The sequence below is a fragment of the Hippoglossus stenolepis genome, chromosome 15 (assembly GCF_022539355.2).
Source record: "Hippoglossus stenolepis isolate QCI-W04-F060 chromosome 15, HSTE1.2, whole genome shotgun sequence".
NCBI lineage: Eukaryota > Metazoa > Chordata > Actinopteri > Pleuronectiformes > Pleuronectidae > Hippoglossus > Hippoglossus stenolepis.
Genome location: NC_061497.1, coordinates 2,961,253 through 2,988,248, shown reverse-complemented (window position 1 = coordinate 2,988,248; position 26,996 = coordinate 2,961,253). Strand labels below are relative to the sequence as shown.

Genomic DNA, 26,996 nt, shown 5'->3' with positions numbered 1-26,996 from the left:
TGGATGACACTACAGGAGCAGTATGGAGGCATGTTATGGTTTTGAGTAGATAATGAGTCAATTTTCAGTTTTTGGTTAACTAGCCCTTTTAAAGATACTTAGATCCAACATGGCATACAGCATCAAAGATTCAGTAAGTGTTACTATGGTACTGAATGGATTATAAGCTGTAGTGACGATATTACCATAAACATAATTCTACACATTAACCATATTTTGTGTTTACATTAGCACGCTAGCCACCTAAATGATGTATTTCATTTTATTTATTCATTATTTGAAAAGGGACAATGTATATTGATCGAAATTGATATAAATTGTAAGTTCACCAGAGTTAGCTGACTGGTACAATATAAAAAGGGAACAACTTAAAAATAAAGCTAATATAACAGTAGCAGATTGAAACTTGCCACTTCTGTTAAAATTCAGTAAGAATGTGATCGACATGTGGATGGAAACCTGGCTATTGTAAAACTAAGCGAGTTAATTGTGTGTGTGAGTGGACAGAGCAGAGATGATGAAAGATTAAAGATATTTTATACCTTTCTGGGATTTAATTTGAGGTATTGGTACCCCTAAGATGATATATCAGTGGTTTAATGTCGAAAAAACTGCTACAATGTGTATTTCCATGTCCTCTCTTCTGCCTCTCTCTGGTGCTGCAGACAGAACAGGCTGTTTTCGCCTGCCTCTTGAGCCCCTCCTCTGATTGGCTGACTGCACTTTGGGTGACATGCGACCAGGCCTATCACAGGTCTCATTCTGGCGCATTTACGACCTCTCTGGTAAACACAGCTGAAAGTCCCGTTGTTATGTTTGCAGCTATTGAAGACCTGCCACATATTTACAGTCGGTTACAACAGGATGTTTCTGAACTGTAAGTTACACCGTCCTCATGTTTGTTCAAGTTTTAGCAGGACAGTCGGCCAATGTAGGAGTAACGTCCCGAGCTACAGTACGGAGTTTCACAACGGAGTTCCAATACGGAGTAACATCTATGTTACTCCGTAGTCAGCATAGCGACACGTCAGAAGAAATAAAGCGTAACCGCTGGTCTTGAACAGTAACGTTCTTAGGAGGAATGTGCACGGACACATTCTCTTCCTTGCATCCCTCCACGCTGCAGTGTTTCTTTAGTGTTGTTTGTTGTGGTTAGCCTGTGGTAGCTAACAAGCTGCTAGCTCAGCAAAATGTCTGCTTAGTGTCGAGTTTGGTGTGGAGGGGTGGTGGTGGGGAGCGGTTTTCATACTTTGAGGGTACCTACTGACCCCTTCAAGTAATTACGGAAAGTAAAAGCCCAGAAAAAGTATTTTACACAATATGGGCCCTTTAAGAGAGTAACAGTAAGTGTTCATGTGCACAGATTTAGAGGGGAAATGTGTATATGTTCATGATTATTTCTATTTAAATATGATTAATATGCTTGCAAGTAATGCAGGGCCACATTTTATAAGTTTAATATCGATTATTTGAGGATAGCGGTTTATCCAAAACATAAGAAAGCAGTAATCTTCAAAACTGTAGATTCTCAGTCATGCAGTGATGAGAAATAACTGACTGACACTCCTTCACCGCTGCCACCCTAATGACATGCTTTAAGCACCACTTTCCAGGGAGGCTCGACAACTACTGTCAGTGTGAAACACTTTCAGACACACTGGGTAAAGGCCAAGCTTCAGCAGTGCATTTCACTTGCCAAGTATCACTTTCTCTGTTCACAAGTGCAGTGCACTCCAGAATTCCCAGCATTCCTTGGTGAGAAGGCACGGCAGGAGAAAGGAGCTGCTCCTTCCAGCACCTGCTCCAAACACCCGGCAGCAATAAAAGTGTGCTTTAAACTGGTGTTAAACGGCAATCCTGCCTGTTTCCAGCCCACACTCTGTCATTCTTCAAAACCAGGTAAGAGCAGTGAGAGAGAAGACGAATGTTTCTCTCTGCAGCTCTGTAAGAAACGAGAGGACCCATTTAATGTGGTGTGAATGTCTCAATCTTGACTGTTTTCCAAACATTTCCAGCACACACTCAATTTTGGTGCATTTTAGCAACAGCAGCTCCATTTCTGCTCTGAAAGATATAAATGCCTCACTGCATTTATCCCCAGCCACCACTCTCTCCTGTCTCTGCTATTAGGCTTCCTCGTCACTGAATGTCTGACTCAACATGTGCCCAACCCCAAACAGAAATCCTGTGGGTGATATGCTCCATATATTACAATATTTCAACACAGTTGTCACAGCCAGTTTAGCACAGGTCTTTCTTCCTCACATGAACTAACAGCTTTGAGGGAGGATGAGATAAACCACTGTCACAGTCACCAGCGGCAACTCACGACTGCACCACAGCACTCATACAGCTGCTTGTCTGTTTAAAACAAGGCAGAGTATATTATATTAAAACTGAAATTTGAAGTTTAAACAAAAGTAATGGGCAAAATAATTTTTGGATTCTTGGGTTTATCACAGAGAAGTGGTGCACTTATATCAGGCATTTAATATTAACAGAGTAACATTGAAGTATATTAATAATTATTTGGAAAATTATTTAAACTGAACATGTAAGAGCCAGGTTGTGCAGAGACATATGTACAGTTGGTCGGCAAAAATTATTTTCATGATCAATTTATCAGCAGATTTTCTGTAATAGATCAACCTCTCTAATATATGAAATATTGAATCGCATAAATGTCACAAATTAATTGAATAAGCTCATCACAGAGTCACAAGTGACGTCTTCTATTGCTTCCCTTTGACCAACCAACAGAACAAAAACCAAAGAGCTTTACTTTATCACAAAAGAAGACAAAGTATTAAAGTTAATGCTCATAACTGATGCTAAATCAAGGTAATAGTTAGCGTTTCAATAATTCAAACAACCAATTTTTCTGCAGCCTCCACCACAAGATGCAGGCTATGGGTCCTAACTGATACATTTTAGCTTTAAAAAGCGACACAGTAGTCATGTCTATGCCTGGCGTTCGTGCTAATCTAGCATAGGCAAAGATGAATTCTGATTAGGTGCTAAAATATGGGTCACTCTGGACAGACAGACACAAAATAACAGGTTGAATTTATAAAAGGTCTGTTGTCAGCGTCCATTCGGTTTAGCTTGTTGTTCCTTATAAACTACTGAGTGGACATAAATAAATGGATAAAATGCTAATCTCCATCATACTGACCATCTCTATAAACTTTTTTGGGCTGGTTGGTAACCAAGCTTACTAAGTGCTTTCTAGCCCATGGCAGGTTGATAGTATTTTCATATATTATGTGTTTCTGTTGACAGATCAGTAATCAACGACAACAGCAGACACAGAATGAGCACAGAATGGCAGCTGAGAGCAAAGATGATTTTTTTTTCCCCCACTTAAAATCATCATATGTGAGAAACACAGATGTCATCTTACGAGCTTCATGCTGCAACTCGCAGTCAGTCAGTTTAAACCTAATAAACACCACAGATCCATTCAAGAGACCAGACATGAATAAAAGCAGCCAGACGAAGGCAACAAGATCTGCCAGCTTGGGTGGCTGTGATGAATGTTTATAAGAGCCACAAGCATAGCATGTTTTCTGTACTGGACTGAACACACATGGATACGGGCCACCTTTAGAACTGCCAATAATACCCACCAGAGAATATTATGGCACTGGTCTGATGAAAGAGATATCGGGTTAGTGGAGACTGAAGGCTGAGGAAGAGGAGCGCCTCATGTTCCACTCCATGAGAATAAAACGGCTCAGTTGAAAGTGTTATTTGTAGTAAATAATTTATTCACACGGCGTAAACTACTGAAGCACGCTGTCTGAATAATAAAAGTGTTCACGTTTTCATGTGCAATTCCACACAACATAAAACATCTGCCATGAGTCAGTCATGTATGTATTGTAGTACAGTGATAATTGTTACACCTGACAGTGAAACCAGTTTCTTCTTATGATTTAGAATGACAGTGTGTCAGATATGTTTCATCATAGCTTATTTTGACACTAGTGATCTTTGAGTACTTTAGTTGAGTGACACAGTGGCATAAAAAGGCTAACTCCTCTACTGGCAATGGGAGTCAAGAGCCTTTTTTTGCAGGTTTACCTGCATATATCCTCTTGGTGTACAAGAGGTATAACTAGGCTTTTAATCAGGTATAAGATGTACCTTAAAAGAGTTGTAGTAAACCCATTCAGAAACCAATAACAATCAGCTTTGCACCTTTTCTAAAGAAGCTCCAAAAATCCCTGCTTGATAACAGTGTTAGTTCCTACTTGCAGACTCTGGCTGAGGCAGTGACAGAATATCTGAGGGTGAGATTCAAGCTTGGTTTTTGTGGTCACTAAAGACATTCAATCAATGTCAGGGAAAGGTTGCGCTGTCCTGCAGAAAACAACAGCAGGGAAGCATGAGTTTAAGGTTTCTGCCTTCTAAGGCCTTTTTTGCACAAAATAAATTCAGTGTTTTTTAAGACTTTCAAGCCCTGCAGATACCTTGAAGCAAAGAGCAGAGACTCCTCCATTTAGACTGCTGGTTTCTACATGTTGGTCATAGATGCTTTTGTAGAAACAGAGATTAAACTCTTTGAGTTTTGATGTTAGATGTGTATTTGTTCTTAAAATATACAATTTAAATATAAAATGTAATTGTTATTTCAGCATTTTGAAACTCATGATGATGGGGTGTAACGGTACATGTATCCGAATCGAAAATCTCCGGTATGGGCTTTTCGGTTCACATGCAAGTGTGCCGAACGAATGCGGCGAGTCCACGTGCAAAACTTATTTGTGTGCATAAGGGTCTCAAATTCCGAGGGACAACTTGAGCAAAGGACCGGATGTGCTGTCGGCTCGTGGTCATAGCGACCGCAGACAAACAGGAGTGTGAAGACCCTCCCTCATCATTCCCTCAAGTCCGCTGTGTGGGAACCCTTCAGTTTCCTAGTCAACTATAATGACGACGGACAAAAGACAAGTGGAAAAAAGCTGTATGCCGACATTGCGCAACCGCTATCAGAAACGGCACCAACAGAGTGGTGATCCACTAACATTAGAAATAACACTAACATTAGTGGGACAAGGAAAAAACGAGTTCAGCGCAAACAGAGCTCCCCGCGGGATTAAAGCTGCCGCTTGCAAATAATTCAGACCACTTCAAAGCAATAACGAGTGACATAGGTGTTTTTATAGCAGCGAACATGCGACCATTCTCTAAACACTTCAAACACACACTTAAAGTAATCGAACCCTGTTACGAAGTTCCCTTTCGTCCACATTTCAGCCAGCAAGTCACACCAGCCATTTAAAAACCTTTGTCCCTAGAGTGAGAGGGTTCTCCACAGAGGAGACATTGTTAGTACCAGCAGGGCCATTCTCTGCAAACCATGTGGACAAGTTCATTTTTTGGAATAAAAGAAAAATGTAAATAGATATTTAATAATTTTCTACATGCTGCACCTTAATGGATATTTATTTTACAATTTTTATTTATTTATTTCTGAGAGTGTTTATTTTGTTATTTTACTTTTGTACGGTAAGAAAGACGCAGCCATAGTTAACCAGGTTGAATAAATAGAACAAAAAAAATCTGTTTAACGTTATCTGTTCCTTCTTTCTACTGTACCGTACCGAACCGTGACCTTAAAACCGAGGTACGTAATGAAACGTGATTTTTGTATAACGTTACACCCCTAACGTTGACTTCTAAATAAAGGGCGGCTGTGGCTCAGGAGGTGTGGTCCATTAAACAAGCAGTTGATGGTTTGATCCCCGGCTCCTCCAGCCTGAATGTGACTTATGGTGTAAAGCAACTTGAGTGGTCAAGAAGAATGGAGAGTGCTTTATAAATAGTCCATGAACCAAATAGTTTTCTGTGATTGATGGGATAAAATAAAATGAAGCCTAGCCAATCAAGAGTTATTTTATCTGATTGTGTAGAAACATTAACAGAGGTTTGTAATAATGTTTACAGGTCAGGATAAAGTTACATAATGTCTTCTAACCATTCAGCCCTACTGTTTACCTAAGGATACATGCGTCCACGGTTATTGTCTTGAACACAATTAACAGTATAAATCTACTGTGGAAACTGCCCACAAGTTATTTCCACTGCAGATGCAAAGAGTTTTGGAAAGCATCAAGCAACAATGAATAGAGAGAGATGAAAGAACATGGAGGGAGCTCTGCTATCAGTGGGCAATGCAGAGGATTTCAACCCTTATGCATGCTGCTCTGGATCTCGTCCACTGTCTCTCCAGTCAGCCAGCAATTTAGCTCCTATCCCCCCGAGGCAGTTTATCTGTCCCCCATACGGGACATCAGGCAAGACAAGGAGACCATTGTCTATCTAATTTTCCATTTGGATATTTACACCAGTGACTAAATTAATTGATGTCGACCTACACCGGGTCACTGAGAGTAATATTTCCCCTCAGCAAGCTGAGGCATGGATCTAATGGATAGCTGTATTAGTAACCATTCACTGAACAGCAGCATTGCTGTTGTAAGGCATTGATTACAAGCGAAAAGGCGTGGAAGCTGTATGCAAGCAACCCAATTGCTCTCCCTGGCACAAATGCAGTACATGACGCATCTGTGGAAGAGTGGTGGACATCTTATCGGCTTCACACTTGACATGTGTATCATTAAGGGCCTAAGGAAGTACAGTGTAAATTTTGGTGTGATTGGGACATGAAACACGTTCAACATTAATACAATTTGAATAAACTGGCGACCAGCGCTCTGTTTATCTGTCAATCACAACAACAGGTTCACAACGACAAGCTCATTCACATCAGCTGCAACAACTGATTCTCCAGTTTGGGGTTCTGCGTGATGAGTCAAGCTTCAGCAGACTTTGAATAAACAGGTGAACAGCTCTTTGTGCAGCAGCGGTGGCTTCATGGTTCTGTGGACTGAGTCCCTCAGCTGGACTGTACTTGCCAAGTCTCAATTACTGCAGGTAACACTTTTACAGTTTTAGAAATAAAGCTGCGACCAACATTACCACAGGCCAAGCAAACAACCCTTTACAAGCACACAGGTTTAGAGTGTGCACTACACTAGTTTATTAAAAATAAGAAAAATAAATAATTTGCAATAACATTCTGACTGAGTCCATCTGTGGAAAACTGAGTTGCGTAGACTGATGGGGATTTTTTTTAAATATATCAATTTACAATTTAAAGCTGGAGACAGCAGAGTGATCTCTAGCTAAATATGCACTCAGTCTGTTCTGACGAAGACAGGAAACGAATCAACCAGTTTTCCCTTTTTCAACATTTGTAAAAAAGGTATTGTTACCATCCCCCCATCCCAGTAGACAGAAAGCCAAAGTCGGCACTTCCAAACTGCAGCACAAGCAGCCAAACCCACAAACAGGCCTCGTGGTAATGTTTCCTCAAACCCCTGCAACAGTCACTCCCATCGGCCTTTTCGGTCATTACCTCATATGATAAGAACTTAAAAAGAAGCAGGGACACAGAAATGCAGCTTCATATTTTACACTGAATGAAATGATGCCAGTTAGAAATTGGGACAAAACCAGGTTTAAAAAGCAAATGAAAAAGATTGACTGTGGGTAGAAAGTGTTGTCTCAGCTTTATGAAGAATGCACGGGAAAAGTGGAAGAGCAGCTTTACACACTTTGCCACCACTACTGAACAAAATAAATGTATATCTTGACATCCAAATGAAAAGGTGCCCTGGAGCTTTCTTGTAAACAAATTACAATTAACATTAAAACTGAATGTGTTTCGTTCCTCATTATCGTGGTGTTAAATATATATATTTAACAGATCATTATTAAAAACACATCATACACTATGATGGTATTATTTTAGCCAGTTCAACAGGATATATACAAATCTTGTTTATGAGTTCCGTTTTAACATGTGTATCATTACATATTGTGATATGTTGTTATGCAACACGTCTCTCTTTTTCGTCATTCAGACGATGCTTTGTGTTCTTCCACCCAGATGCAGGCAAGATAACAACATGAGGGCAACACAAACAAACATGGAGAATAACTCTGACCAGGAAAAATAAAACAAGGAGCATTTACCTCAGAGGGAATACTTCTGTATCATGGACGTGGTTTGGGTATGACAAGTTTGAGACTGACCAAAAACCATACTTTGCTAAGTATGCCCCACAACAGACCATTAACCTCTTTTGCCACCAACATAATGTATAAAGAATGCCAAATTGTGCTGAGAATGTTTACAGAGAGAGCCAAAAAGGTGCAGAGGTGCTTTTGTCTGCGACACAATATATGACAAAGAATCATCAAGACGGAAGGAGACAACTGCTGCTGTTGCAACTTTCAACTGCAAAGACATGGACCCAATTTACTCAGTCAAGAAAAGATACGATCAACAAGAATCAATAGTTATGTATGGTCATCTGGATATGAAACAATTTGGATAGAAGATAGATAGAAGGTCTGAAGAAACATCCACTTTAAGAGGCCACATACATTTTATGAACTCATTACTTGTTCTGAGAATGCAGTGCGTGGCAACTCATTCTATGGAAGGATTTATCATCTAAATTATCCATTAGTGATGCTTAAAATGCTCAGAGTGACAATGAACAACAACAGTGCTACAGAATTTTACACCTCCACAGCCAAGTGAGACACCAGCAACTGTCATCGCCCCAAATTAAATTACATTTCGCTGCGTAGAGCTTGTGTCGACTTTTAATCTATCAACTAAGTGATTCTGCGTGAATCAGTTCTCCAGTGATTGGGTATGGCACAGCCATCAAGGGACTTGCAAGAGATAGAATGGTTAGAAATCAAAGCATCACAGATGGAAATACTGTGTTTGTATGGATCAAGCTCTATTAGATGCTGTTCCTGCCAGATAAATAACTCAATTCTTTCAAACTCTCCCTTGTTTTTAATGCAAACCTGATGACGTCACTACAGCTGCTTTCAGACATGCACTGAACTCCGCAGTCTGTGCAAACCTGAAATTAGGAGCTCCATGATCGACTTACTTCCATATTCATGGGAGCTTATATGCTGGCATGGGCCTCCTCCTGAAGAGTACACTGTGCTGTTGTCCACTCCTTTGTCTTACTGAATTAGTGAAACACAAACTATACTTTTTTACAGCGTTTTCATTCTCTGTCTGTGTCACTTCCTGGGGGCCCATGTCTCCTCTCTGCCCTCCTCAGTCCTGGCAGCTGATCCTCTTCTGTCCACCACGATTCACAGGACAACTAATAATTGATTAGCCCTGTCCAAACGCCAACGTCCATGTCCTCTCTGATTAAAGAAATACTCTACTGCAATGGGCAACGGACTGAGAACACACACACACACACATCCCTGTGTGTATTTACTGTACATGACATCATCAAGACGCAATTTAGCAGAAGGGAGACATTCTTCTTCTCATTTTTACTCCTTTCTCTTCTTTTCACTCACTCATTTTCAATAGTAATGTTGGACTGCTGTCTAATGTATGCTAAGCTGCTGCTGCCATGGTAACCCCAGTGCAGGATTTAGACCCAGTTCAGGACTGGAGGGGCGGTGTGTGAGAGGGGGGGGCAGAGGGGCTGAGCAGCATTAAATGTAATCCCCCCACCCTCCAAAAAAAGATAACGCACAGCTGGACACATTTGTCAAAACACAGACGGATGTACACGTGTGCTGCCCTTCACACACACACACACACACATCACTAAAAAAGCGACATCATGCTGCCGAAGCAGATATGTAGGGGAGAGAAGTCATTGGCTACCTGGTTGGATGGTGTGGGAACAGGTGTACATGCAGATGGATCTTTCGGCGTATTTCAGAGAAGGCTGGTGAAAACGTGTCCTCACCAGTGAGAGCATGAGTGGTGACTCACAGATATAGTAAGGAAATGACAAGTAATTGAGTCACAGCCTTCATTTCCATCTCTGATTGTACTGTAATGTGTCAAAGGAGATCCCCGGAACGTGTTGGAGATTAGTTAGAAATCATTGGCATAGCATGTAGCAACTGAAATATCAAGGAGAGGAGTGATATCCCAAACTGCTAGCTGATGACAGAGCTTGACGTGCACAGGTGAAAAATGTGGTGAAGCCCTTAACTACGAAGATTACGTGTTTGTTGTGTGTGCGTTTCTCGTCTGCACATGTGACAATGATGTTTCCCCTAAAATATCCCTGTGAAGCATACATGTGTACTAGATACACCTTAGTGACTGTGTGTATCTGCGAATGCACATGCTCAAGGGTGTGTGTGTGTGTGTGTGTGTGTGTGTGTGTGTGTGTGTGTGTGTGTGTGTGTGTGTGTGTGTGTGTGTGTGTGTGTGTGTGTGTGTGTGTGTGTGGACAGTGCATGGGCATGTGGGTGTACAGCTGTAGCAATGACGTAACTGGCTGAAAGCTTATACACTCGGCCCCGCTGTGAAGGTAGTGGTCGCTGGAGCTGGGAGATGCTGGACTCCGTAAGCAAAGGAAATCTGAATGAGGGGTTTCCAGCAGTGACAGCCAGTGATGGCAGTCACCCAGTTGCTATGGGTTGATGGGGTGTGGGTGGGGGTTAAGTAGGGGGTGGGGTGGTGACTGTGCAAACTCACCCTATCGCCTCAGCTATAGCTCAGGCACGTCTACCAATGTCTCCCCCTCCTCCTCTGCATGCGCATTCCCTGGTGTCATTTCTCCTTGAGGCATGGAGGAAGCCAAGTAACACCCCCCCACACTTTCTATCATCAACACACACTTCAGGCACATGCACAAATACACATAAACACGCACACTCTACACTGACACGGAGGCAACCCCAAACAGATTCTTCAGCTGTCAAGACCGGAGCAGAGACTTCACATACAGTGAGTGTAATGAAAGGGAGGAAGACACACACATGCAAAGACAGCATAAGAAGACTGGCTTTCTGTGTGGTACTGCAAACGCACACAAAAACTCACACACACTCATATACTCTCCATGCCCCTACTATAACTAAAAACTAATAAGCTTATCAAACCACAACCTAAGGTGTGGTCCGTCGTTCCAAACATACACACTCCTCCCCTCCTCACTCTGATCGTAAACATTTGGGTCAGTCCATTCCTCAGGGTGTGCACGAGGCTTACCTGTCCAAGATGTCATGGCTGGACGTGGTTGTGGCTCCCAGCAGTCCTAGTGCTGCACTCCCAGCAGCTGCGGCAGCCCCGCTGCCTGCCTCCATGATACTGACTCACTGCAATGAGCAGCCTGCCAGAGAAGCAGAGAGGGAGGGGGAGGGAGAGTGTGAAGAGGTAGATCAGGAGGGAGAGAGACGAATGAGGTAAAACAAATCACATGTAGAGGCAAGAGGGAGGATGACGAGGGACAAAAGTGGAGAGAGAGAGGAATGTGGGGAATAATGACAGATTAGACAAGACTGTGAAAAAAAGATGTGGGGTGAAAATAAAAATTTAGTAGGAAGATTGGAATGGGACAAGAATGAGAGAAAAGGGTAGGGGGGAGAGAGAGTGAAAAAAAATCATTAATTGTGTGTGTGTAGCCTGTAGATCAAATAAGTCATGCTGATGGAGCTTTGCAAGGCAAGATTTCACTTCGGTGTGAACACATGGAGATTCTGGCACACACATTCCAGTGTGAATCAACAGTCAAACACCAACACTGGCTGCTCTGCTGTGCTGTGGTGTGGTGGCTCTGCTCTCTGGGCTCTCTATCCTCAACCCAGCCATTCAAAGGTCCATTTTTTCAGCCCATCCACATATTACCTCAAATACAATTTTTTGGTATATCCCACACACCAGCATAGTGTTCAAACATTCGATGAAACAGATGCATGTCAACTTAAGTCCTTGTCATTAGTGAGTCCTCCTCAAACAGTTGAACAATATTCTGTCACTTTTATTATTGTTTGTGTGCTGGAAGTTGTGTGAAGAGTTATTTTTTTATAAACAGTCTTTGGTGCAGAGTGAAAACTTTGTGTTCATCCTACCTAGTTTATCTGCAATGTAGATTTTATAGTAACTTTTTTTCATCAAATCAAACAAATTTTGCTTTATTACTGTTCACGTGTGTGGCTTATATGTATATATTTCAGAAGTCTGTTAAACAACTGACACAATCTTCAAACCCAAGTTCAGAAGTTTTCAAAATAAAAGCTGTGCAATTGAGCTCTATGTAAAGCATTGCTGCAACAGAACTAACGTAACTTTATTTTGAAGATAACTTGCTCAAGAGGAAATGATTCTGTGAATGTTGTTGCCATGACGGAGATCAGCACCAGACTCCTGTGAATGTGTGTGTCTAAGGCTGATATGGTGAAAGAGAAATATTAAAATTAACAAAATGATCTGGCAACGATTTTGACCCATGGTTTGACCCAGTTACAAACCACTGCTGTATTTTATCCAAGGACATAGAAAACATGTTCAACTCTGTTCACTGACTGAAAGTTAGCAAACTGGCCTGCCCCCACTGGCTGTGTCAGAGCACTTGTGACCCATTCATTCAAAGTTTAGTATTATTGAAAGTATAGCGTGTCAAAGTTGCACCAAATTGGACAATTTACAATAAACATACTGTGTGTAAAGCTGATGAACAGTTTGTGAGATATGCTTTCCACAGACACAGACGTTTGTGGAATTAGTATGTAGAACTTTTCATTCAAGAAAAAGACAACATAGAAGAAGTCCTTATTCCATTGTGGACAATTTTTACCTAACCCCAATAGTGCAATTTCTAATCTCTGGGCTCAAGCATAACATATTCATTACTGACATTACCTAATTCCTCTCCCTTTAAAAACCAAAACTCATGAAGCCAAAAGACCAAAACATAATATGAACATTCAACGCAGCTTTCTTTTTCATCTATATGGAGCTACTCTATTGATCCAGTGTGGGTTCAAACACAGAGAGCTGGTTGTTTTTCTAAGGATTGGTCTGCATTTGCATCAGCATGTACTGTAGAAGTGCTTTAGGGCTGAAAGTAATGGTTAATTTCATTATTGATTACCCTGCTTCACCTTGATTGTTCAACTAATTAGTCTGTATAAAATATTAGAAAATGTTTTTTTAAATGCCAAATAATTTCCAACGATAAATCAAATATCAGACAATCATTTTCTCTTGAATCAACTTATGATTATAGCCCTTAGGTGAAGAATTACATTAATGGCCAGTATTCTTAAACTGTGGTATAAATCAGTTAATACAAAGAGGTTTCTGCTAACAAGTAGGTCTTCTCAAGATCTCAAACACTTCATGTTTCTGTATGAATACTGCTTTCCACACAATAGGTATTTGTTGTTCAAAACTTAATTTGGTAACTGTGATTAAAGTTACTTTGGGATGATCAACAGTGCTCATCTCCAACCCACTGAATAATTACTGTCCCGGTAGCCACAGCAGAGAATGCCCTCTTGGGTATTATTGCTATTATGCGACCCACTGCAGGACAACCTCCCAATGAAATCCAAATGTCACGTTGTGAGCAGACGAGAATTGATGACAGGAACACAGTGGTAACGACCCAATAAAATAGTGGAGGAGAGGAAAGTCAGTGTAGCCCGTTTTCTGTGGCAGTTGACGGCTATGAGCTGTAATCCCAGGAGGATGACGCAAAGAGCAGAGAGATGGAGGGAAGGTGGGAGTGCGGCGCAGGAGGAGAAAGCGTAGGAGGACAGGATCCTCACAGGCCACACTGAAGCAGCTGGATCTACCTCTGAGGAAAACTTACTGGTATACATCATTCCCGGAGCTTTCTTTGGTGTGCAATTCAGTCAAGAAAGCATCATAGGTAACGACAGACATAGACGTGAGGGGTTTCATAACGATACATGCAATTTATCTATTCTGAAAATTCAGATATTTTAATGTACCAGGAATTCCTCTAAAATGCAAATGTTACGTCTTTAAGAAAAATTGAAGTCAAAGTGATTCAGGGATCTTTGTTCCAAAAATAAGAAGGCAATAGATTGAATCATGTGTGATTAAGCCTGGCTCTGCACCAATTAGAAACTAATGCGTCACCTTCTTTTGACCCGAGATTGTCTGCAGCATAAGAACATCCAGACATCCCAGCTGTCCAAGAGTCTGGAGGGAAAGATTATCAACTTCTGTGGCTCTATATGAGCTCAGTACAAGAGTTCATCGATTTAAACCAACACAATATTGACCAGACAATGACAGCACATGGTGATATCGACTGCTATGAATGTGTGTGTGAGTGTCTGTGCTATAAGCTTTAAGGCTGGGAGAGTTGTGGACACAGGCACAGGCTGCGTGTTGAAATTCATCTCATGTCCTGGGCCACTGTAAACTCTTGCTCTTAAATCAACAACAAACACACAAATACACACACACACACACAGACAAAACATGCAGTCAACCCATCTTACTTCACGTGTGTTTTTGTGTACCATCACCTGCACTTATATGTTGTGGGTGTGAAAATACTTATCTCATTGGTTATTTTTGAGTAGAGAGGAATGACGTGTGTTAGTTAAACCAGGAAGTGTGTGTGTGTGTGCGTGTGCGTGTGTCCCAGGCAGGCAGACAAGACAAAGCAGGCTGAGCTTCCCACAAATACCTGATGCAGCAGAAACCCATGAAATGACCGACCTTGACAGAAGACAGAGTTTCAGCTTAGAGAAGATTAAAAATCAAGAGTTAATCGTCTCTACACATGGATAAAATATCCTTCATTCTCATCAGGGTGGCAGCATCACTGAAGACGAGCAAAACAAAACTGTAGCTCACCACAGGTTTGAGTCAGGAAATGTTCTTCTCCAGCGTATGACACAGGCAATATGCCTAAACACTTTTCTAAATTAATTTTATAAGATGACATGTCTGTTGGCCGTTTCCCCTCTGCTCTGTAATATTTATGTCGGTGTGCTGTAGTATAAGCAGTGGACAGACAGATCAAATGGCTACTTATTTAGTTGTTAATATAAAGAAGTGTTAATTTTGTCAGCAAAAACTATGCGCCCGTTAATGTTAACGCAAGTGAAAAAAATCTGGATCCGCTCCAGCAAGGAATTGGTTCCTTGGGTCATGCCCCACCCCTCCGTAAAATTTCATGGAAATCGGTTAACCAGTTTTTGAGTAATCCTGCTGACAGACAGACAGATGGGCGGACAGAAAACATCACATCCTGGCGAAGATAAAAGTATTCATTAACGCACTGAAAACAGGACGACTTAAAAAAATATGTACTACCTTTTTGTCAACAATTACAAACTAGATTTTGAAGTGAAAGAAGGGTGAATGGACAAATGAGTTATTAGACCTACATGAATGTGTGGAATAACTTACTGTAACCTATTGCTCCTGTTTAGTATCCTCTGATGCCCAGAAGTAACTCTTGCACAGAAGCCAATTCATCAGCTTGACCTGCTGCACTCATTTCATTACATTATCTCTCAGTCAGAAATGTTAGCTAACATATAAGTGACAGATTGTTGGACTAAATTCATCTACAGTAGCATAATGTAGAAAACCATGTAGAAAACCATGCAGGCAGCACACCGACAACTTTGAAGCAATACAGTGTGTGGGTTAGGATATTTACAAATGCCAGATGAGTTCGAATTACAGAGAGGGGGAAGCTCTGTTCAACTGGGTTTACTGAGGAGAGTCCATCTGTTGTATTGTAGCAGAGTGGAGAGTCATGGACACTGTAAAGTTGAAGCCTAATAGTCAAGTATTGGACATCTCGTGACTTGCCAGTATAGCTGTTTAGTTGACTTATAGCATGCTAAATAAACTAAATCATTTGTGACAATAGACGAAGAGTCAAATTAAATCAGATGGTATACTAAAATGAATACTGCATATAAACATAAGAGATTAGATTTTGTATCATCTCTATCTCGCAGTAAATTAGGCCTCATACTTGCGCAGCGCGGCTCTGAAGTACTGCAGAAAGCCATGTAAATGCAGAAAGGTTCTTCTACATGAAATCAATACTAGGAAGGCAAAGTTCACGCACATGACCTCTTACACTATAAGACAGTGCAGCTACACCTTATAAATGAATGAATCTTTGGTTTGAATCCCTGATGACTGAGGGAAAAGTAATTTGACATTTCACTGGACCCAAACAACAGATTGTGTGTAACAAAAGTTAATGATCTTTCTTAATCATTACCCTCAGTCTAAATGCCGGCCTTCTAATGGCACTGGTCAATTATCACTACACCGCTCAAACACAATTATCATAAATTATTAATTTACTAATTTAATTCAGTGTGACAGTTGAGTCGCACAGGACAAATGTATAGAGATTATGGTGTTTTCATTATCTGTTAATAAGCCAATTATTTTCTTTATAGTATGTACAAATTATTTTCAGATTGCCCAAATCCAAATAGAATTTTGCAATCAGGTGTGACAAAGAAGCAACAAATCCGCACATTTCAGAGGCTTTAACCATTGAATATATTTAGAACTTTTGTTTGAAAAAAAGGCTAAACAGATTTATCAATTCCTAAAATAGTTGCAGACTAATCGACTTATTAATCGACTGATGGTTGTGTTTGCTGCCATACTTTTCCATCACTGTTGACAGGTCGGGGACTTTCCTGCTACACTACTTAATGTCCATTCAGTTTAACTGAGGATTTAATTCTCAAACACAATAAGAAAAATGATCAACCAAACCAATAAGTTCCTGTGCTGCCTAAACAGTGCAGCTATTAGCAATTTGTACAACTGGCTTATCAAATATAAAGCCGTGTGTCTACTACATTCATTCAGCTGTGGCAGCTTGCCAGGCCAACAATCCTCTGTGCTTCATACTGCACTATTTATCAATGTACTGTCTATGCACAATACTTTACCAGCACTTAAATTTCACTGCAGTCATTCAGTTCTTTATCTTTTTTCGGTTTTATTTACTGCAGCAAGCTAATGTTGGGTAATGCTACTGATACCAACTTAATCCTTCAAGGTTGATTCACAATAATAGTGGTTACATATTACATAATAAATACATTTAAATAGTTATAAGTAACAATATCTTCCCTGAGACTAACAGGGCATTCACAAATACAGTTGGCAGTATCTGGCCAGTGATGACTTTGTAGTTCTGTGGGTGTGGCACCACATACACCGTTCCCAACTTTTAGTCTGTATTCAAATCCTTCCAATCACATTTACAAGGCTTGGCTTTCACAAGCATTGATGGGGACAGCAGCTATTCATTGTGAATGAGACCTGGCTTTGCAGCACTGCCTCCCCTGCTGAGCTCGACTAAATCAAATAGCACCCAGCTCCACTACAGGGGAACGTTGAGAAAGACGACAACCAGAGCCAGTTGCAATTGTCTTGATTCCAATGGAAACAGAGGCACTGAGACGTTTACTACTCCACTGCATTAAGCAAAGAAACTTAAAGCAATATGGACTTCCCAGTTATCTACATTGCTGGTGTCAGTAGAGCGTACGTGCAAATTGACAGAAGACATTGGTCCGTCCAAACTTTTACACCAGACACAACAAAGCTTTGTGAATATTTTTAGAGAGATTTGCTCTGAACTGTCAGCGCTCTTTGTGCAATGCCATGCTTGTGCATGATTATAAAGCCCTGTTAGCCATAGAAGCCGGTTTAATACACTGGCATGTGGTTGGGTCTCAGGAGATGAAGCAGAGGGTTTGATGAACGAGACCACATTTGGGTTAGCATCAGGAAAGCTAATCTCACAGGCAGCAGAACATGTGAGGCTACTGGCAGAGTATTGAGTTAAACCACTTGTCAGTACTTGTGTATAGGATGGAGACTACATTTTCTTGGCTTTGACTGTTGTAACAGTTTTCATTATTGAAGAGGAAAGAGAGCAAGCTATGCCGAGAGATGAGTATCGAGTGAATATCCTCACTCGAAAAGTGAAATACATCGCACCACTGTGATGTATCACTCTACTAATCTACTACTATCCACTACTCTTTCTGTGTGTGTGTGTGTGTGTGTGTGTGTGTGTGTGTGTGTGTGTGTGTGTGTGTGTGTGTGTGTGTGTGTGTGTGTGTGTGGAATGCATAACTCTTTAAATTAATAAGGGTATAATGGAGGTGTAGTGTCGAACGTGTAATTTGGACACGTGATATGTTCAGTGTAAATAAACAAGCAACCAGCACTCTGTAGCAGTAGTGGCTGGAACTCATCAATTAAGTTATCAGTGACAACAGCACATTCATGACAACAGGCGCGTTCACGATAACGTCAGCGACAACCTGTTCTCCAGTTCGGGCACTGCGTAATGAGATGAGCTTCACTGAACTTTGAATTAACAGGTAAACAGCTCTTTGTGCAGCTGCGGTGGCTTCAGGGTTCTGTGGACTGCAGGTTATTACAGTTTGAGAAAGAAAGCTGCCACCGGCGTTAGCACAGGCCAAGCAAACAGCCCATTCCAAAATAGGCCTGTTCAAAATGAGTAGTGCCTGAGAATGAAGGATGATCAAAATACCAACAAGGCACAGTGGGTGTATTCAGTCAACCTATAAATAAGGATTGTTATGAGAGAGTTAATATATATTTGCTACCTGGCTGGAGAGGAAGGCTGTCTCCAATGAGGCTAATCCCATCAGAATGATCGTTAGATTACTATGAGACATACACTTGGGCCGAGTATGAGTTCATCAAAATATAATTTTACATGTAGCGTATCCTTCAACCCACCCAAACCCTAAATCCCCCACCCACTCCCAGAAAATGAGATATGAGTCACTTGGCCTCTTAGAAATGAATTCAAGTATTTGAGTGAACACAATCTAATGCACTAAACAGGCAAAGTAGAGACAAGAGATGAATGACCTTGGAGCTGATTTAAAAGCTCTTGAGTAGAGCTGAGCACTAAAACTTGTCTTGATAATTAGCAGGAAAAAATCTGATAAGGTACACACTCACAACGGCGCCCCACGGGGCAACACGCTTAGTGAATTAGAGGAGAAGATAACACAATTGAAGGTGAGATGTGGATCTAAATTACCATGTTGAAAAATGAGCTGGTTGGAGAGGCAGCAACATGCACCCTAATGATGCAGATATAACCACAGTATGGTAATAATTTGATTATGTTCATATAATCTGAAAAAGCACAAACATACCAAAACTAGGTTGGTTGCTAGTCTTTTAAATGACTCTAGCTACATGGGTTGGGTAACAAATGTGGTACTGTTATGTACCGAATGCTGATTCCCTTTAAATTGAATGGTGCCAAATTTTGCTACCTGAAGGATAGAGAGTAACAGAGCGTAGAGGGAAAGAGAGAGAGCACAAGTCTAACTTGGGTCCACACTACAGATCAGTCACAGTGGCAGTGACGCTCCAAAAGCCTTAGAGAAAACTAATGCCACAACACAGTAAGGGCAATGGTGAGCTCAGAGTGGTCACAAGTAGACAAGTACAGAAAATGCTCACTGCAATAGTTGTGATGTGAAACCGGTGTCAGATCCTTGACAACAAGGCAACTCTGTGGCAACACAGCAGCTGCAGGCTAACGTTAAATTGCATAAGATCTTGCTAATAGGCTAAAACATTATGTGAGATTTTTTGGTATGTCTGAAACCGTAGTATGAAACCGATAGAATTACACACTATTACAGGGAAACGTTATAGGATGCACTGTAAGAGCACTGCAGTACTGACAACAATATGCAAGAAAATGCTACAGACTGAAGTACTGAAAAAGGCCCCACAGGGCACAGGAACAGAATTCCATATCATTTCAAATGTGAATGATACCTAACCTCACATGCCCTGTGCAATCCTATCTCTAGTTGTCTCCACTGTTTCTGTTCCTCTCATGCACACAGTCACATGATAAACATGATGATTCAGCTGTGAAGTAGTGTGCTTGGCAAGTGGAGGTGGAAAGATTAAACATGTATTTCGCCGACAGCAAAACCTTCTTCATAGTAAAACAACTAACAGGTAATAACAGGATATTAATTAAAAAGGTTGGTGAAACCATCGATAAAAAAAACGTGGTCAACAAAACCTGTTTTCCACACCTTAACCTGGGCAGCTATGAAAACACTATAGTTAACTGAAATGTAAGGTTACTGCAAACTAGTTAATGCCTTAACTGAGCCGATACCTTGACCTGGGTATTGACAGTTTTTTCCTGTGTGTTTCAGATGACTAAAAGGTGCATGACAGTGATCAAGGAGAGGCACTAGCGACACACCACTTATTTATAAGATGATAATGATCTGGCTAGCTCACATGAGACAAACTAAAGAGCAACAGTCGATAAAATATGCTGACACTCAGCTGACACAAGTGCAATAACCAGTAGAAGATCCTGTTTACTGTAAACTGCTGTGAGCAGCCTCCTCTTGCATGGGAATATAAAATCGACGTGGAAATGAGCTCTAAAGGATTTAGGCTTGATCTGAATGTTACTTAAAACTCAAATAGAGCATTTCTGAAAAACAAATTGCTTTATATCGTTACACTAATGTGCAAATCTACACTGTTGTGGTATTTGTCATTCGGCCACATGGCAAATGTCACTGAAAGATGCAGATTGTCCATCAGCACAGCTAAGAGGATTTCCTCGGTGCTGTTCCATTTTTGGGCCATTCTGGACAATCCTCTTGGCAGATTTTAAAAATTTTAATGCATTTTCCTCTTCAATACAGTCCATACATTGTAAATACATCCAAGCTTTTGATCCCTGTGTGTCCCGAGTTACTGCTTGACCATGTGTCCTGTCAAATAAGGAATGCACTTGCTCATGGATAGGCATGAACATTTATTGGGGTCTAGATGGGGAAGTTACAGTTGCAGCAACATTATGCAACTATTTATATCACCTTAACAGATTCTAAATCATTGTGATGGTAAATTCTGACTTTTAAAAAAGGGAGAATGGTGCCTCTTTCATTCCCACTCTGTGTCCCGATCACCTGTTCTTGCACTATAGAACTTTAGCTGCTTTCAGAGATGCACTGTACTTTGGATATCTCCTGAAACTAAGCGAACGGGCTGCATGTGAGGATCCGAGTGAGCCCATGTGAGAATGAAGCAATTTTATTATCAATAGGATTCATTGCGAGGGAGTGGATGGACGAGTATTTTTCTAATAAGCAACAGATGCAAAACTGAAAACTGAGGTGATATACATGTAGAAGAGTCCGAAGACCTCAACTTGAAACAAACCGAGTTTCGTGAGGTTTTGGTGCAACGCTGGCACTGGTCTTGATGTGCTTTTAACAAAAGATGGTGACTTCATATATTATGTCCTGCCTCCTGCAGGCTCTGCCCATGTGCCATTCCTTGCCTCTGGAGATGTTCCTGTTGTTGTGAATGAGTCTGGCTCGGGAGAATCCCCTGCTGCCTTTTCTATTATGCGAAAGGCAAACTCTGGAAAATGCCCAGACAACTGGGTTCATGTCTGAAAACAGCTTTTGGTGAGTGGGTACAATCCCATAGTGTCCAACTGAAGGACAGCCACATCTAGCAGTTTAAGCTGCTGGAATCAGGTCCAGCATGTTCAAAAGAAATGCTGAACCATAAATCAGTAAAAAAAAAAAAAATCAGCTGTCATCCTCAAAAATGTCAAGAATTTTAAATGGAGTTTGGTGTGTTTGTTACAGCGAGAACACACTTTGGGCTCGGGATCATGAGGAGTATACACAGTTCAACTACGTGGTCTTGCAAAGCAAACCACAGTATTAATGAGGGGGAAAGCCATACAGAAATCAGCACCACAAAGCAAACACTACATATTATAACTCCATGTTAACAAATCATTAGTTGTTTTTTTTTAATGTTGCTTAATGGTTGTAAGCCTAATCAAGTTCAACAGTAAAAATATACCAGAGCTGTGTTTGAATCTGCACTTTTAATTATTCGGGTAGACTTATCATCCTACATCCACTCCACGGCTTTACTGGAAACTATTATTTTAATTGCAATGTTGACTTGGCAGCAGCTGTACATTCTAATTACTTGGCACTCTGAAAACAAATAAGACAGTGACAGAAGAGTGCTAACCTCAGTCAGCCAGGGGTTCCTTATTTGCGTTTTTAATGGCCTCTGCAGAGCATTTGTGCAATTGCCAGCCATAGAATAATTCTGCCTGAGTGAGAGATGTGTTGCTGAGGTGTGTCACCACCACTGAGTATAGAGAAGAGGGACAAGAGTGCCAGCAGCACCCTGCCTACAGCATGGCATGCTGACTCACTGTAACAAATACTGATAAATAAGTGATTTATCAGGGATCCTTCCACCGGTACCTCCTGGAAAGATGTAGTGGAAATGCTGGTGGATTCAGCTGAAACTAATCCTCTGACCAAGTGCGGCATCTCTCCTGTCAATTATCTTTGACGCCGTTTGCAACAAGCAGACATGCCAACACAAACCAATGGCTGAACGCTTCCCTGCATATCTTGTCTTCATTACCTTCCCTCCTGCTCTGATTAATGAGGCTGGGTTGGCTCACCAGTGCTTCTCGCTCAGTAAAAGCGAGTCAGACTTTCACAGCAGAAACTATTAAATTCAGCACGTCAGGTACATTTTTAGTCCATTAATCACATACAGTTCATTGTATAGATTTACTAAAGACATTAACAATAAACATCACACAAAGTAGCTCAGTCAATCTTAACTTGTCATGTCAAATGACACATTTCCATATAAAAGCTAGTGGAGATTTAAGACTTGTTATCCCTATAAAATACAGTATATGTGTCCATGTTTCCCATATCACTCCAGCGCGGGAGTGCACCTGAAGCTGGTTCATGACAAAAACAGCAGAGGAAGAACCAGTGCAGTTTGTTAGTTTAGTTATGCCAATAACATGTGGCAACACCCGGCCAAGATGAGAGGAGAGAGAGAGGGAGGGGCTGGATTTGTATTGTTACTGATGACCACTGGCATACTCCATGTGTGAATCTCCAAGGTGTCATTGGACATACTTTGTGGATTTGTTTCTTAAATAATTGACATGAGGGTCATCTGAGGGATTCTGTGCCTAAGTAAAATGTCTTTTTAGTAAATGCTCTATTTGATAGACTTGGAGGTAACTCCATTTTGAGTTCTTTCAAAATTATCCATGTGCTGAGTGTGGCCACCCAAAGCTCTGACCTTGTGAAAGTGAAAAAAGTCCACAAAAAAAAGCCACAAAAGAGCTTTAAACTGTATGAATAGCAAAAAAAAAAATTCTTATGCAAAAGACATGCACACAGAAGTGTGAGACTGCAGGAGTTGTGACTTCCAATTCTTGACAAGTAGCATTTCCAAAATAGAGACTAGTGTGAAATATGCTGGCAGATACAGAACAACCAAATTAGCCTCATTAAACCAGAGGTGTGATTTACAGGCATTATGGTGCACTACTCAAGTCACAGTGCAAATGCCTGTGTCATCTTTCCATTTGTTTGTGACGTCTTTGTAACTTAAAAAGGACAGCACACTTTCCCATTCAATTTGTAATGTAATTGATTATTGAAGCTTTAAACCGTAGAACATTTTCCCCTTTTTATTTAGCATTTTCAAGCTAAATAAGTAGGGACTAAGTTGGAATTTTGCTACTTACATTAAGTTGGGGAATTTACAAGAGACTTAGAAAATATATTTTTTTATTAATGCAACAGAGGCCAACATATTGCAACTCAATAGTGTCTCGACTTCACAAAACATTGCAGATTTAATAAGCATGTTCCCAGGACAACTGTGAATGGTGAGAACTGACCCAATTCACGATTCATCAAGTCCTCAAGGGGCCAATTTGAACAAAAAGACTTCAAGGAGGTATCATGTTCATGACATGTTTTTTGAGGTCACGTGATATTGACCTTTGATCACTCTAATCAACTCATGCTTGAATCAATTCCAAAAAGTAATGGGCATAAAGGCATTCAAATGTATTTTCATCCTAAATTGTGTTGTTTCAAGCTACATGCTTTAAGAGCACTGGTTACTGGAGGATGTCGCATTTCCTCCACTTCATATCATGCGTTCAGCACCTGTTTGGATTTAATGGGATGTGCACATCTACTACATTTTCAGAGTCACAGAAAACATCATGCACCTGTTTCACAGGCTGCACAGGTGGTACCTTCTTGTGATAAGTAAAGCTCAACTTCATGTGCCAGATTAGTGGTGCCTCTTCCTGTCCACATTTCATGATTATAGATCTGATTACTGGTGCTTATGGTGATGTACCTTACACTTATACCCTTAAGAAGAACATAAACCAGCTTGCACGAAGGAACTCTGCAGTGTTGCTCTGAAGATTTCCTATTGCTGCTGCGCATGCAAACCAAACCAGCATGATATTGATCGGCCTGACAAGCAACGATGACCCTAATTCCTTCAGTAGTGCATATTCATAAGGTAATTTGGAGCTTTACAGGAATTAGGCCATGACCAGGCAGTCTGTTCAGCATCCCTGAGTGACATTAGCGCCTTTTGTTGTTCTCTTCAGCTGATGACAAGCACCACAAACTTGCCGCACCATGGATTTCAATTTCTGCCAAATGCAAAGGAAAAATTGGTGTTGACAATATTAAAAATTAACTGGAATGACAGCTTGCAATCTGGCGGTTCACTCTCAATTCATTTCTCAGCTGTTAATTCATCTGCTAAATGAAGCAAGATAATTATAAAATGGCATTTCAGAGTTGGTCATTAGGCCAGGATCCCACATTGATGTCCACATGTCCACCCCATCCGCCAGGTGGCAGTTAGCTGTCCCAGGACACACTCAAGGCAAAAAAACAATGTGTGACAGCTCCTTTAAAACTCTTTTTCCACATTGTGTATTTATCTGCCTCCTTATGCCTGTCATCTGATGCCGTCTCCACAGTCTCCTGTCTTCGGCCTCAGGAGACTGGATGTCAGGAGAGTGACCTTGTTCATTCAAATCACCTTTGTAAGATGAATACAAAGTCTCTCTGCCAAGGGACGGTGTTTGGTATCAGATCCAGTTGCTTTATATACAACTCAACAGCTCTGTGCGTCAGGGTTGGAGTGTGAAACACCAGCTTAGTTTCTGTGTGTAGTTCAGTAATTAAAACGCCCTAAAGCAAATTTTTTTATAAACACTGAAACTATGCTAACAATTTTGACTCCATGCAATGTGAAAGTGTTCAGTTCTGTTAGTACAGTTGATCTCACTGAGGAGCGACACCTTAGTCTGCAGCTCTATGCAGCTTTCAGCCAGTTTCATTTCAGCTTTTTGTAAAACTGCAGGGGATCAAATTCCCCTGGAGTCATTCAGAAAAGGGCCATAACAACAATAGCTCTATTTCTTTATTCTAAAAAACCATCTGTTGTGGCTCTGATAAAGTAAGATGTAATCTGTAATCTAAAAATGATTCTGGTGTTAATGTCTTTCTTAAATTGACTGGATAAACGGGCCTTTCATAACAAAAAGTCAGCACTGCCATGATAACACATTTGTTAGTCATGTACTAATATCTTGACAAACTGGATCATCCTCAGGATCACCTGTTGCGGGCCGTCTCTCAGTAATGGTGAACACAACTTGTCTCATTTTCACTCAGACGTCAGGTTTTCTCTGGGTTTCTGGAGAAATTATAAGAAATGTGAATAGTACAAATCCATCGACCATTATTGTTTTACTATTTACAAAAAAACCACAGCTCGTTTCTCACAGCCCACTCAGACATTATCAAGTCTGTTCACAGATGAAGTGAGTACTATGTCCTGAAGTAGTCCTTCACATTTTTGTGACTAATCGCAGTGTGTGCCACACAGGAAAGAAAACTCTGTTAAAACAAAGCTTAGTGAATGAATTTGGACTCTTTGACAGTTTGGCTTTTTACCAAAAATAGTCTGTAGGCAGATCCCTTATTTTAATTAAGTGGAACCACTCGCCAGCTGACTGAGTTACTGTAGCTGTAGTTGTTTCCTCTCTCACTGTCATTCCTCTACGAGAATCACTGACTATGTTTACATGCCAACAAGTTAGTCTATCCATTTTTCAAGTATCTCCTTTCTGTGTTTAAGCATGTAAATGTCACATCCCGATTTCAGTATTCTACATAAGCCCTTTTCCCGTACTTGAGAAACCTGATTTTACTACCGTGGTATTAATGTATTAATTATTCAGGAAGAAAAAAACTTAAACAAGGCTAAACAAATACATTAAAGGGCAAACTAAACATGAAAGGCTCATGCTTAGGCTTAGCTTAGTATTATACAATCTCACACAGCCCATAAAGCAACACTCCTAAAATATGATAAACTTAGACTTGTAATTTCACTCCATCCAAAAAGAATATTTGATGAATATGTGGCGCTGTGCCCAAGTCTTATGTTAGGAAAAACCCTGGAAGTGGACTGAACTGTACAACATGTCTATCATAACTTTCACAGCCTTCTATTCTTAATCTCAAACTTCAAAAATACCAATGAACATATTTTTCAAGCCTTCCAAGTGTCAAAGAGGAGGCGCAGATTTTTTTATTCAGTAGCTCAGTGAAAACAACATCAAGGACACATTCTGACACGCTTGGAATCCAAAACTATCTCTCAATTCAGAAAAGTATCAGAATCTGTTGACAGAAAAACTGAAAGTATATTCACAGACGTCGTCTACTCCAAGATTCTCTAACTGTATTTATTAGAGAGTATAACAACAAATCAAGCTTAGGGCAAAGTCTACTTATATCTTAAAAGGGATAGTTCACCTAGAAATGATAATTCACTCATTATCTACTCACCACTATGCCGATGGAGGGGTGGGTGAAGTGTTTGAGTACACAAAACACTTTTGGAGTTTCAGGGGTAAACAGTGTAGGAGCCAAATCCAATACAATTGAAGACATTAGTGACTTATCTTCAGATGTAATAAAACAGAAAAAAACATAACATTCCTCCATGCTGCTCGTGTGGCGACATTCATATTTGACTTGAAACAAGGTCATTTCCACCGTTTTTTAGTCCGCGGACGTTAGCATTTCCGCTGTCCCTGAATGCACCTTGTCAGAAGATATCAGCACACTTTTAGGCTAAAAACTTGGTGTAAATGAGGCTGTTTCGAACCGAATTTCAATGTCGGGGCTTCCAGACA

At 40.7% G+C, this 26,996-nt stretch overlaps 1 protein-coding gene across 4 annotated transcripts in view; it reads right to left on the bottom strand.

Annotated features, from left to right (window-relative positions):
• The window catches only part of arhgap32b (Rho GTPase activating protein 32b), a 99,767-nt gene that overhangs the window by 63,785 nt on the left and 8,986 nt on the right, over positions 1–26,996 (bottom strand). For all 4 annotated transcript variants that reach the window (XM_035178621.2, XM_035178617.2, XM_035178622.2 and 1 more), the window contains exon 2: positions 11,081–11,370. In XM_035178621.2, coding sequence (XP_035034512.1) covers positions 11,081–11,175 — 95 coding nt within the window. In that variant the 5' untranslated portion in view covers positions 11,176–11,370. The remainder of the gene's footprint in view (positions 1–11,080; positions 11,371–26,996) is intronic.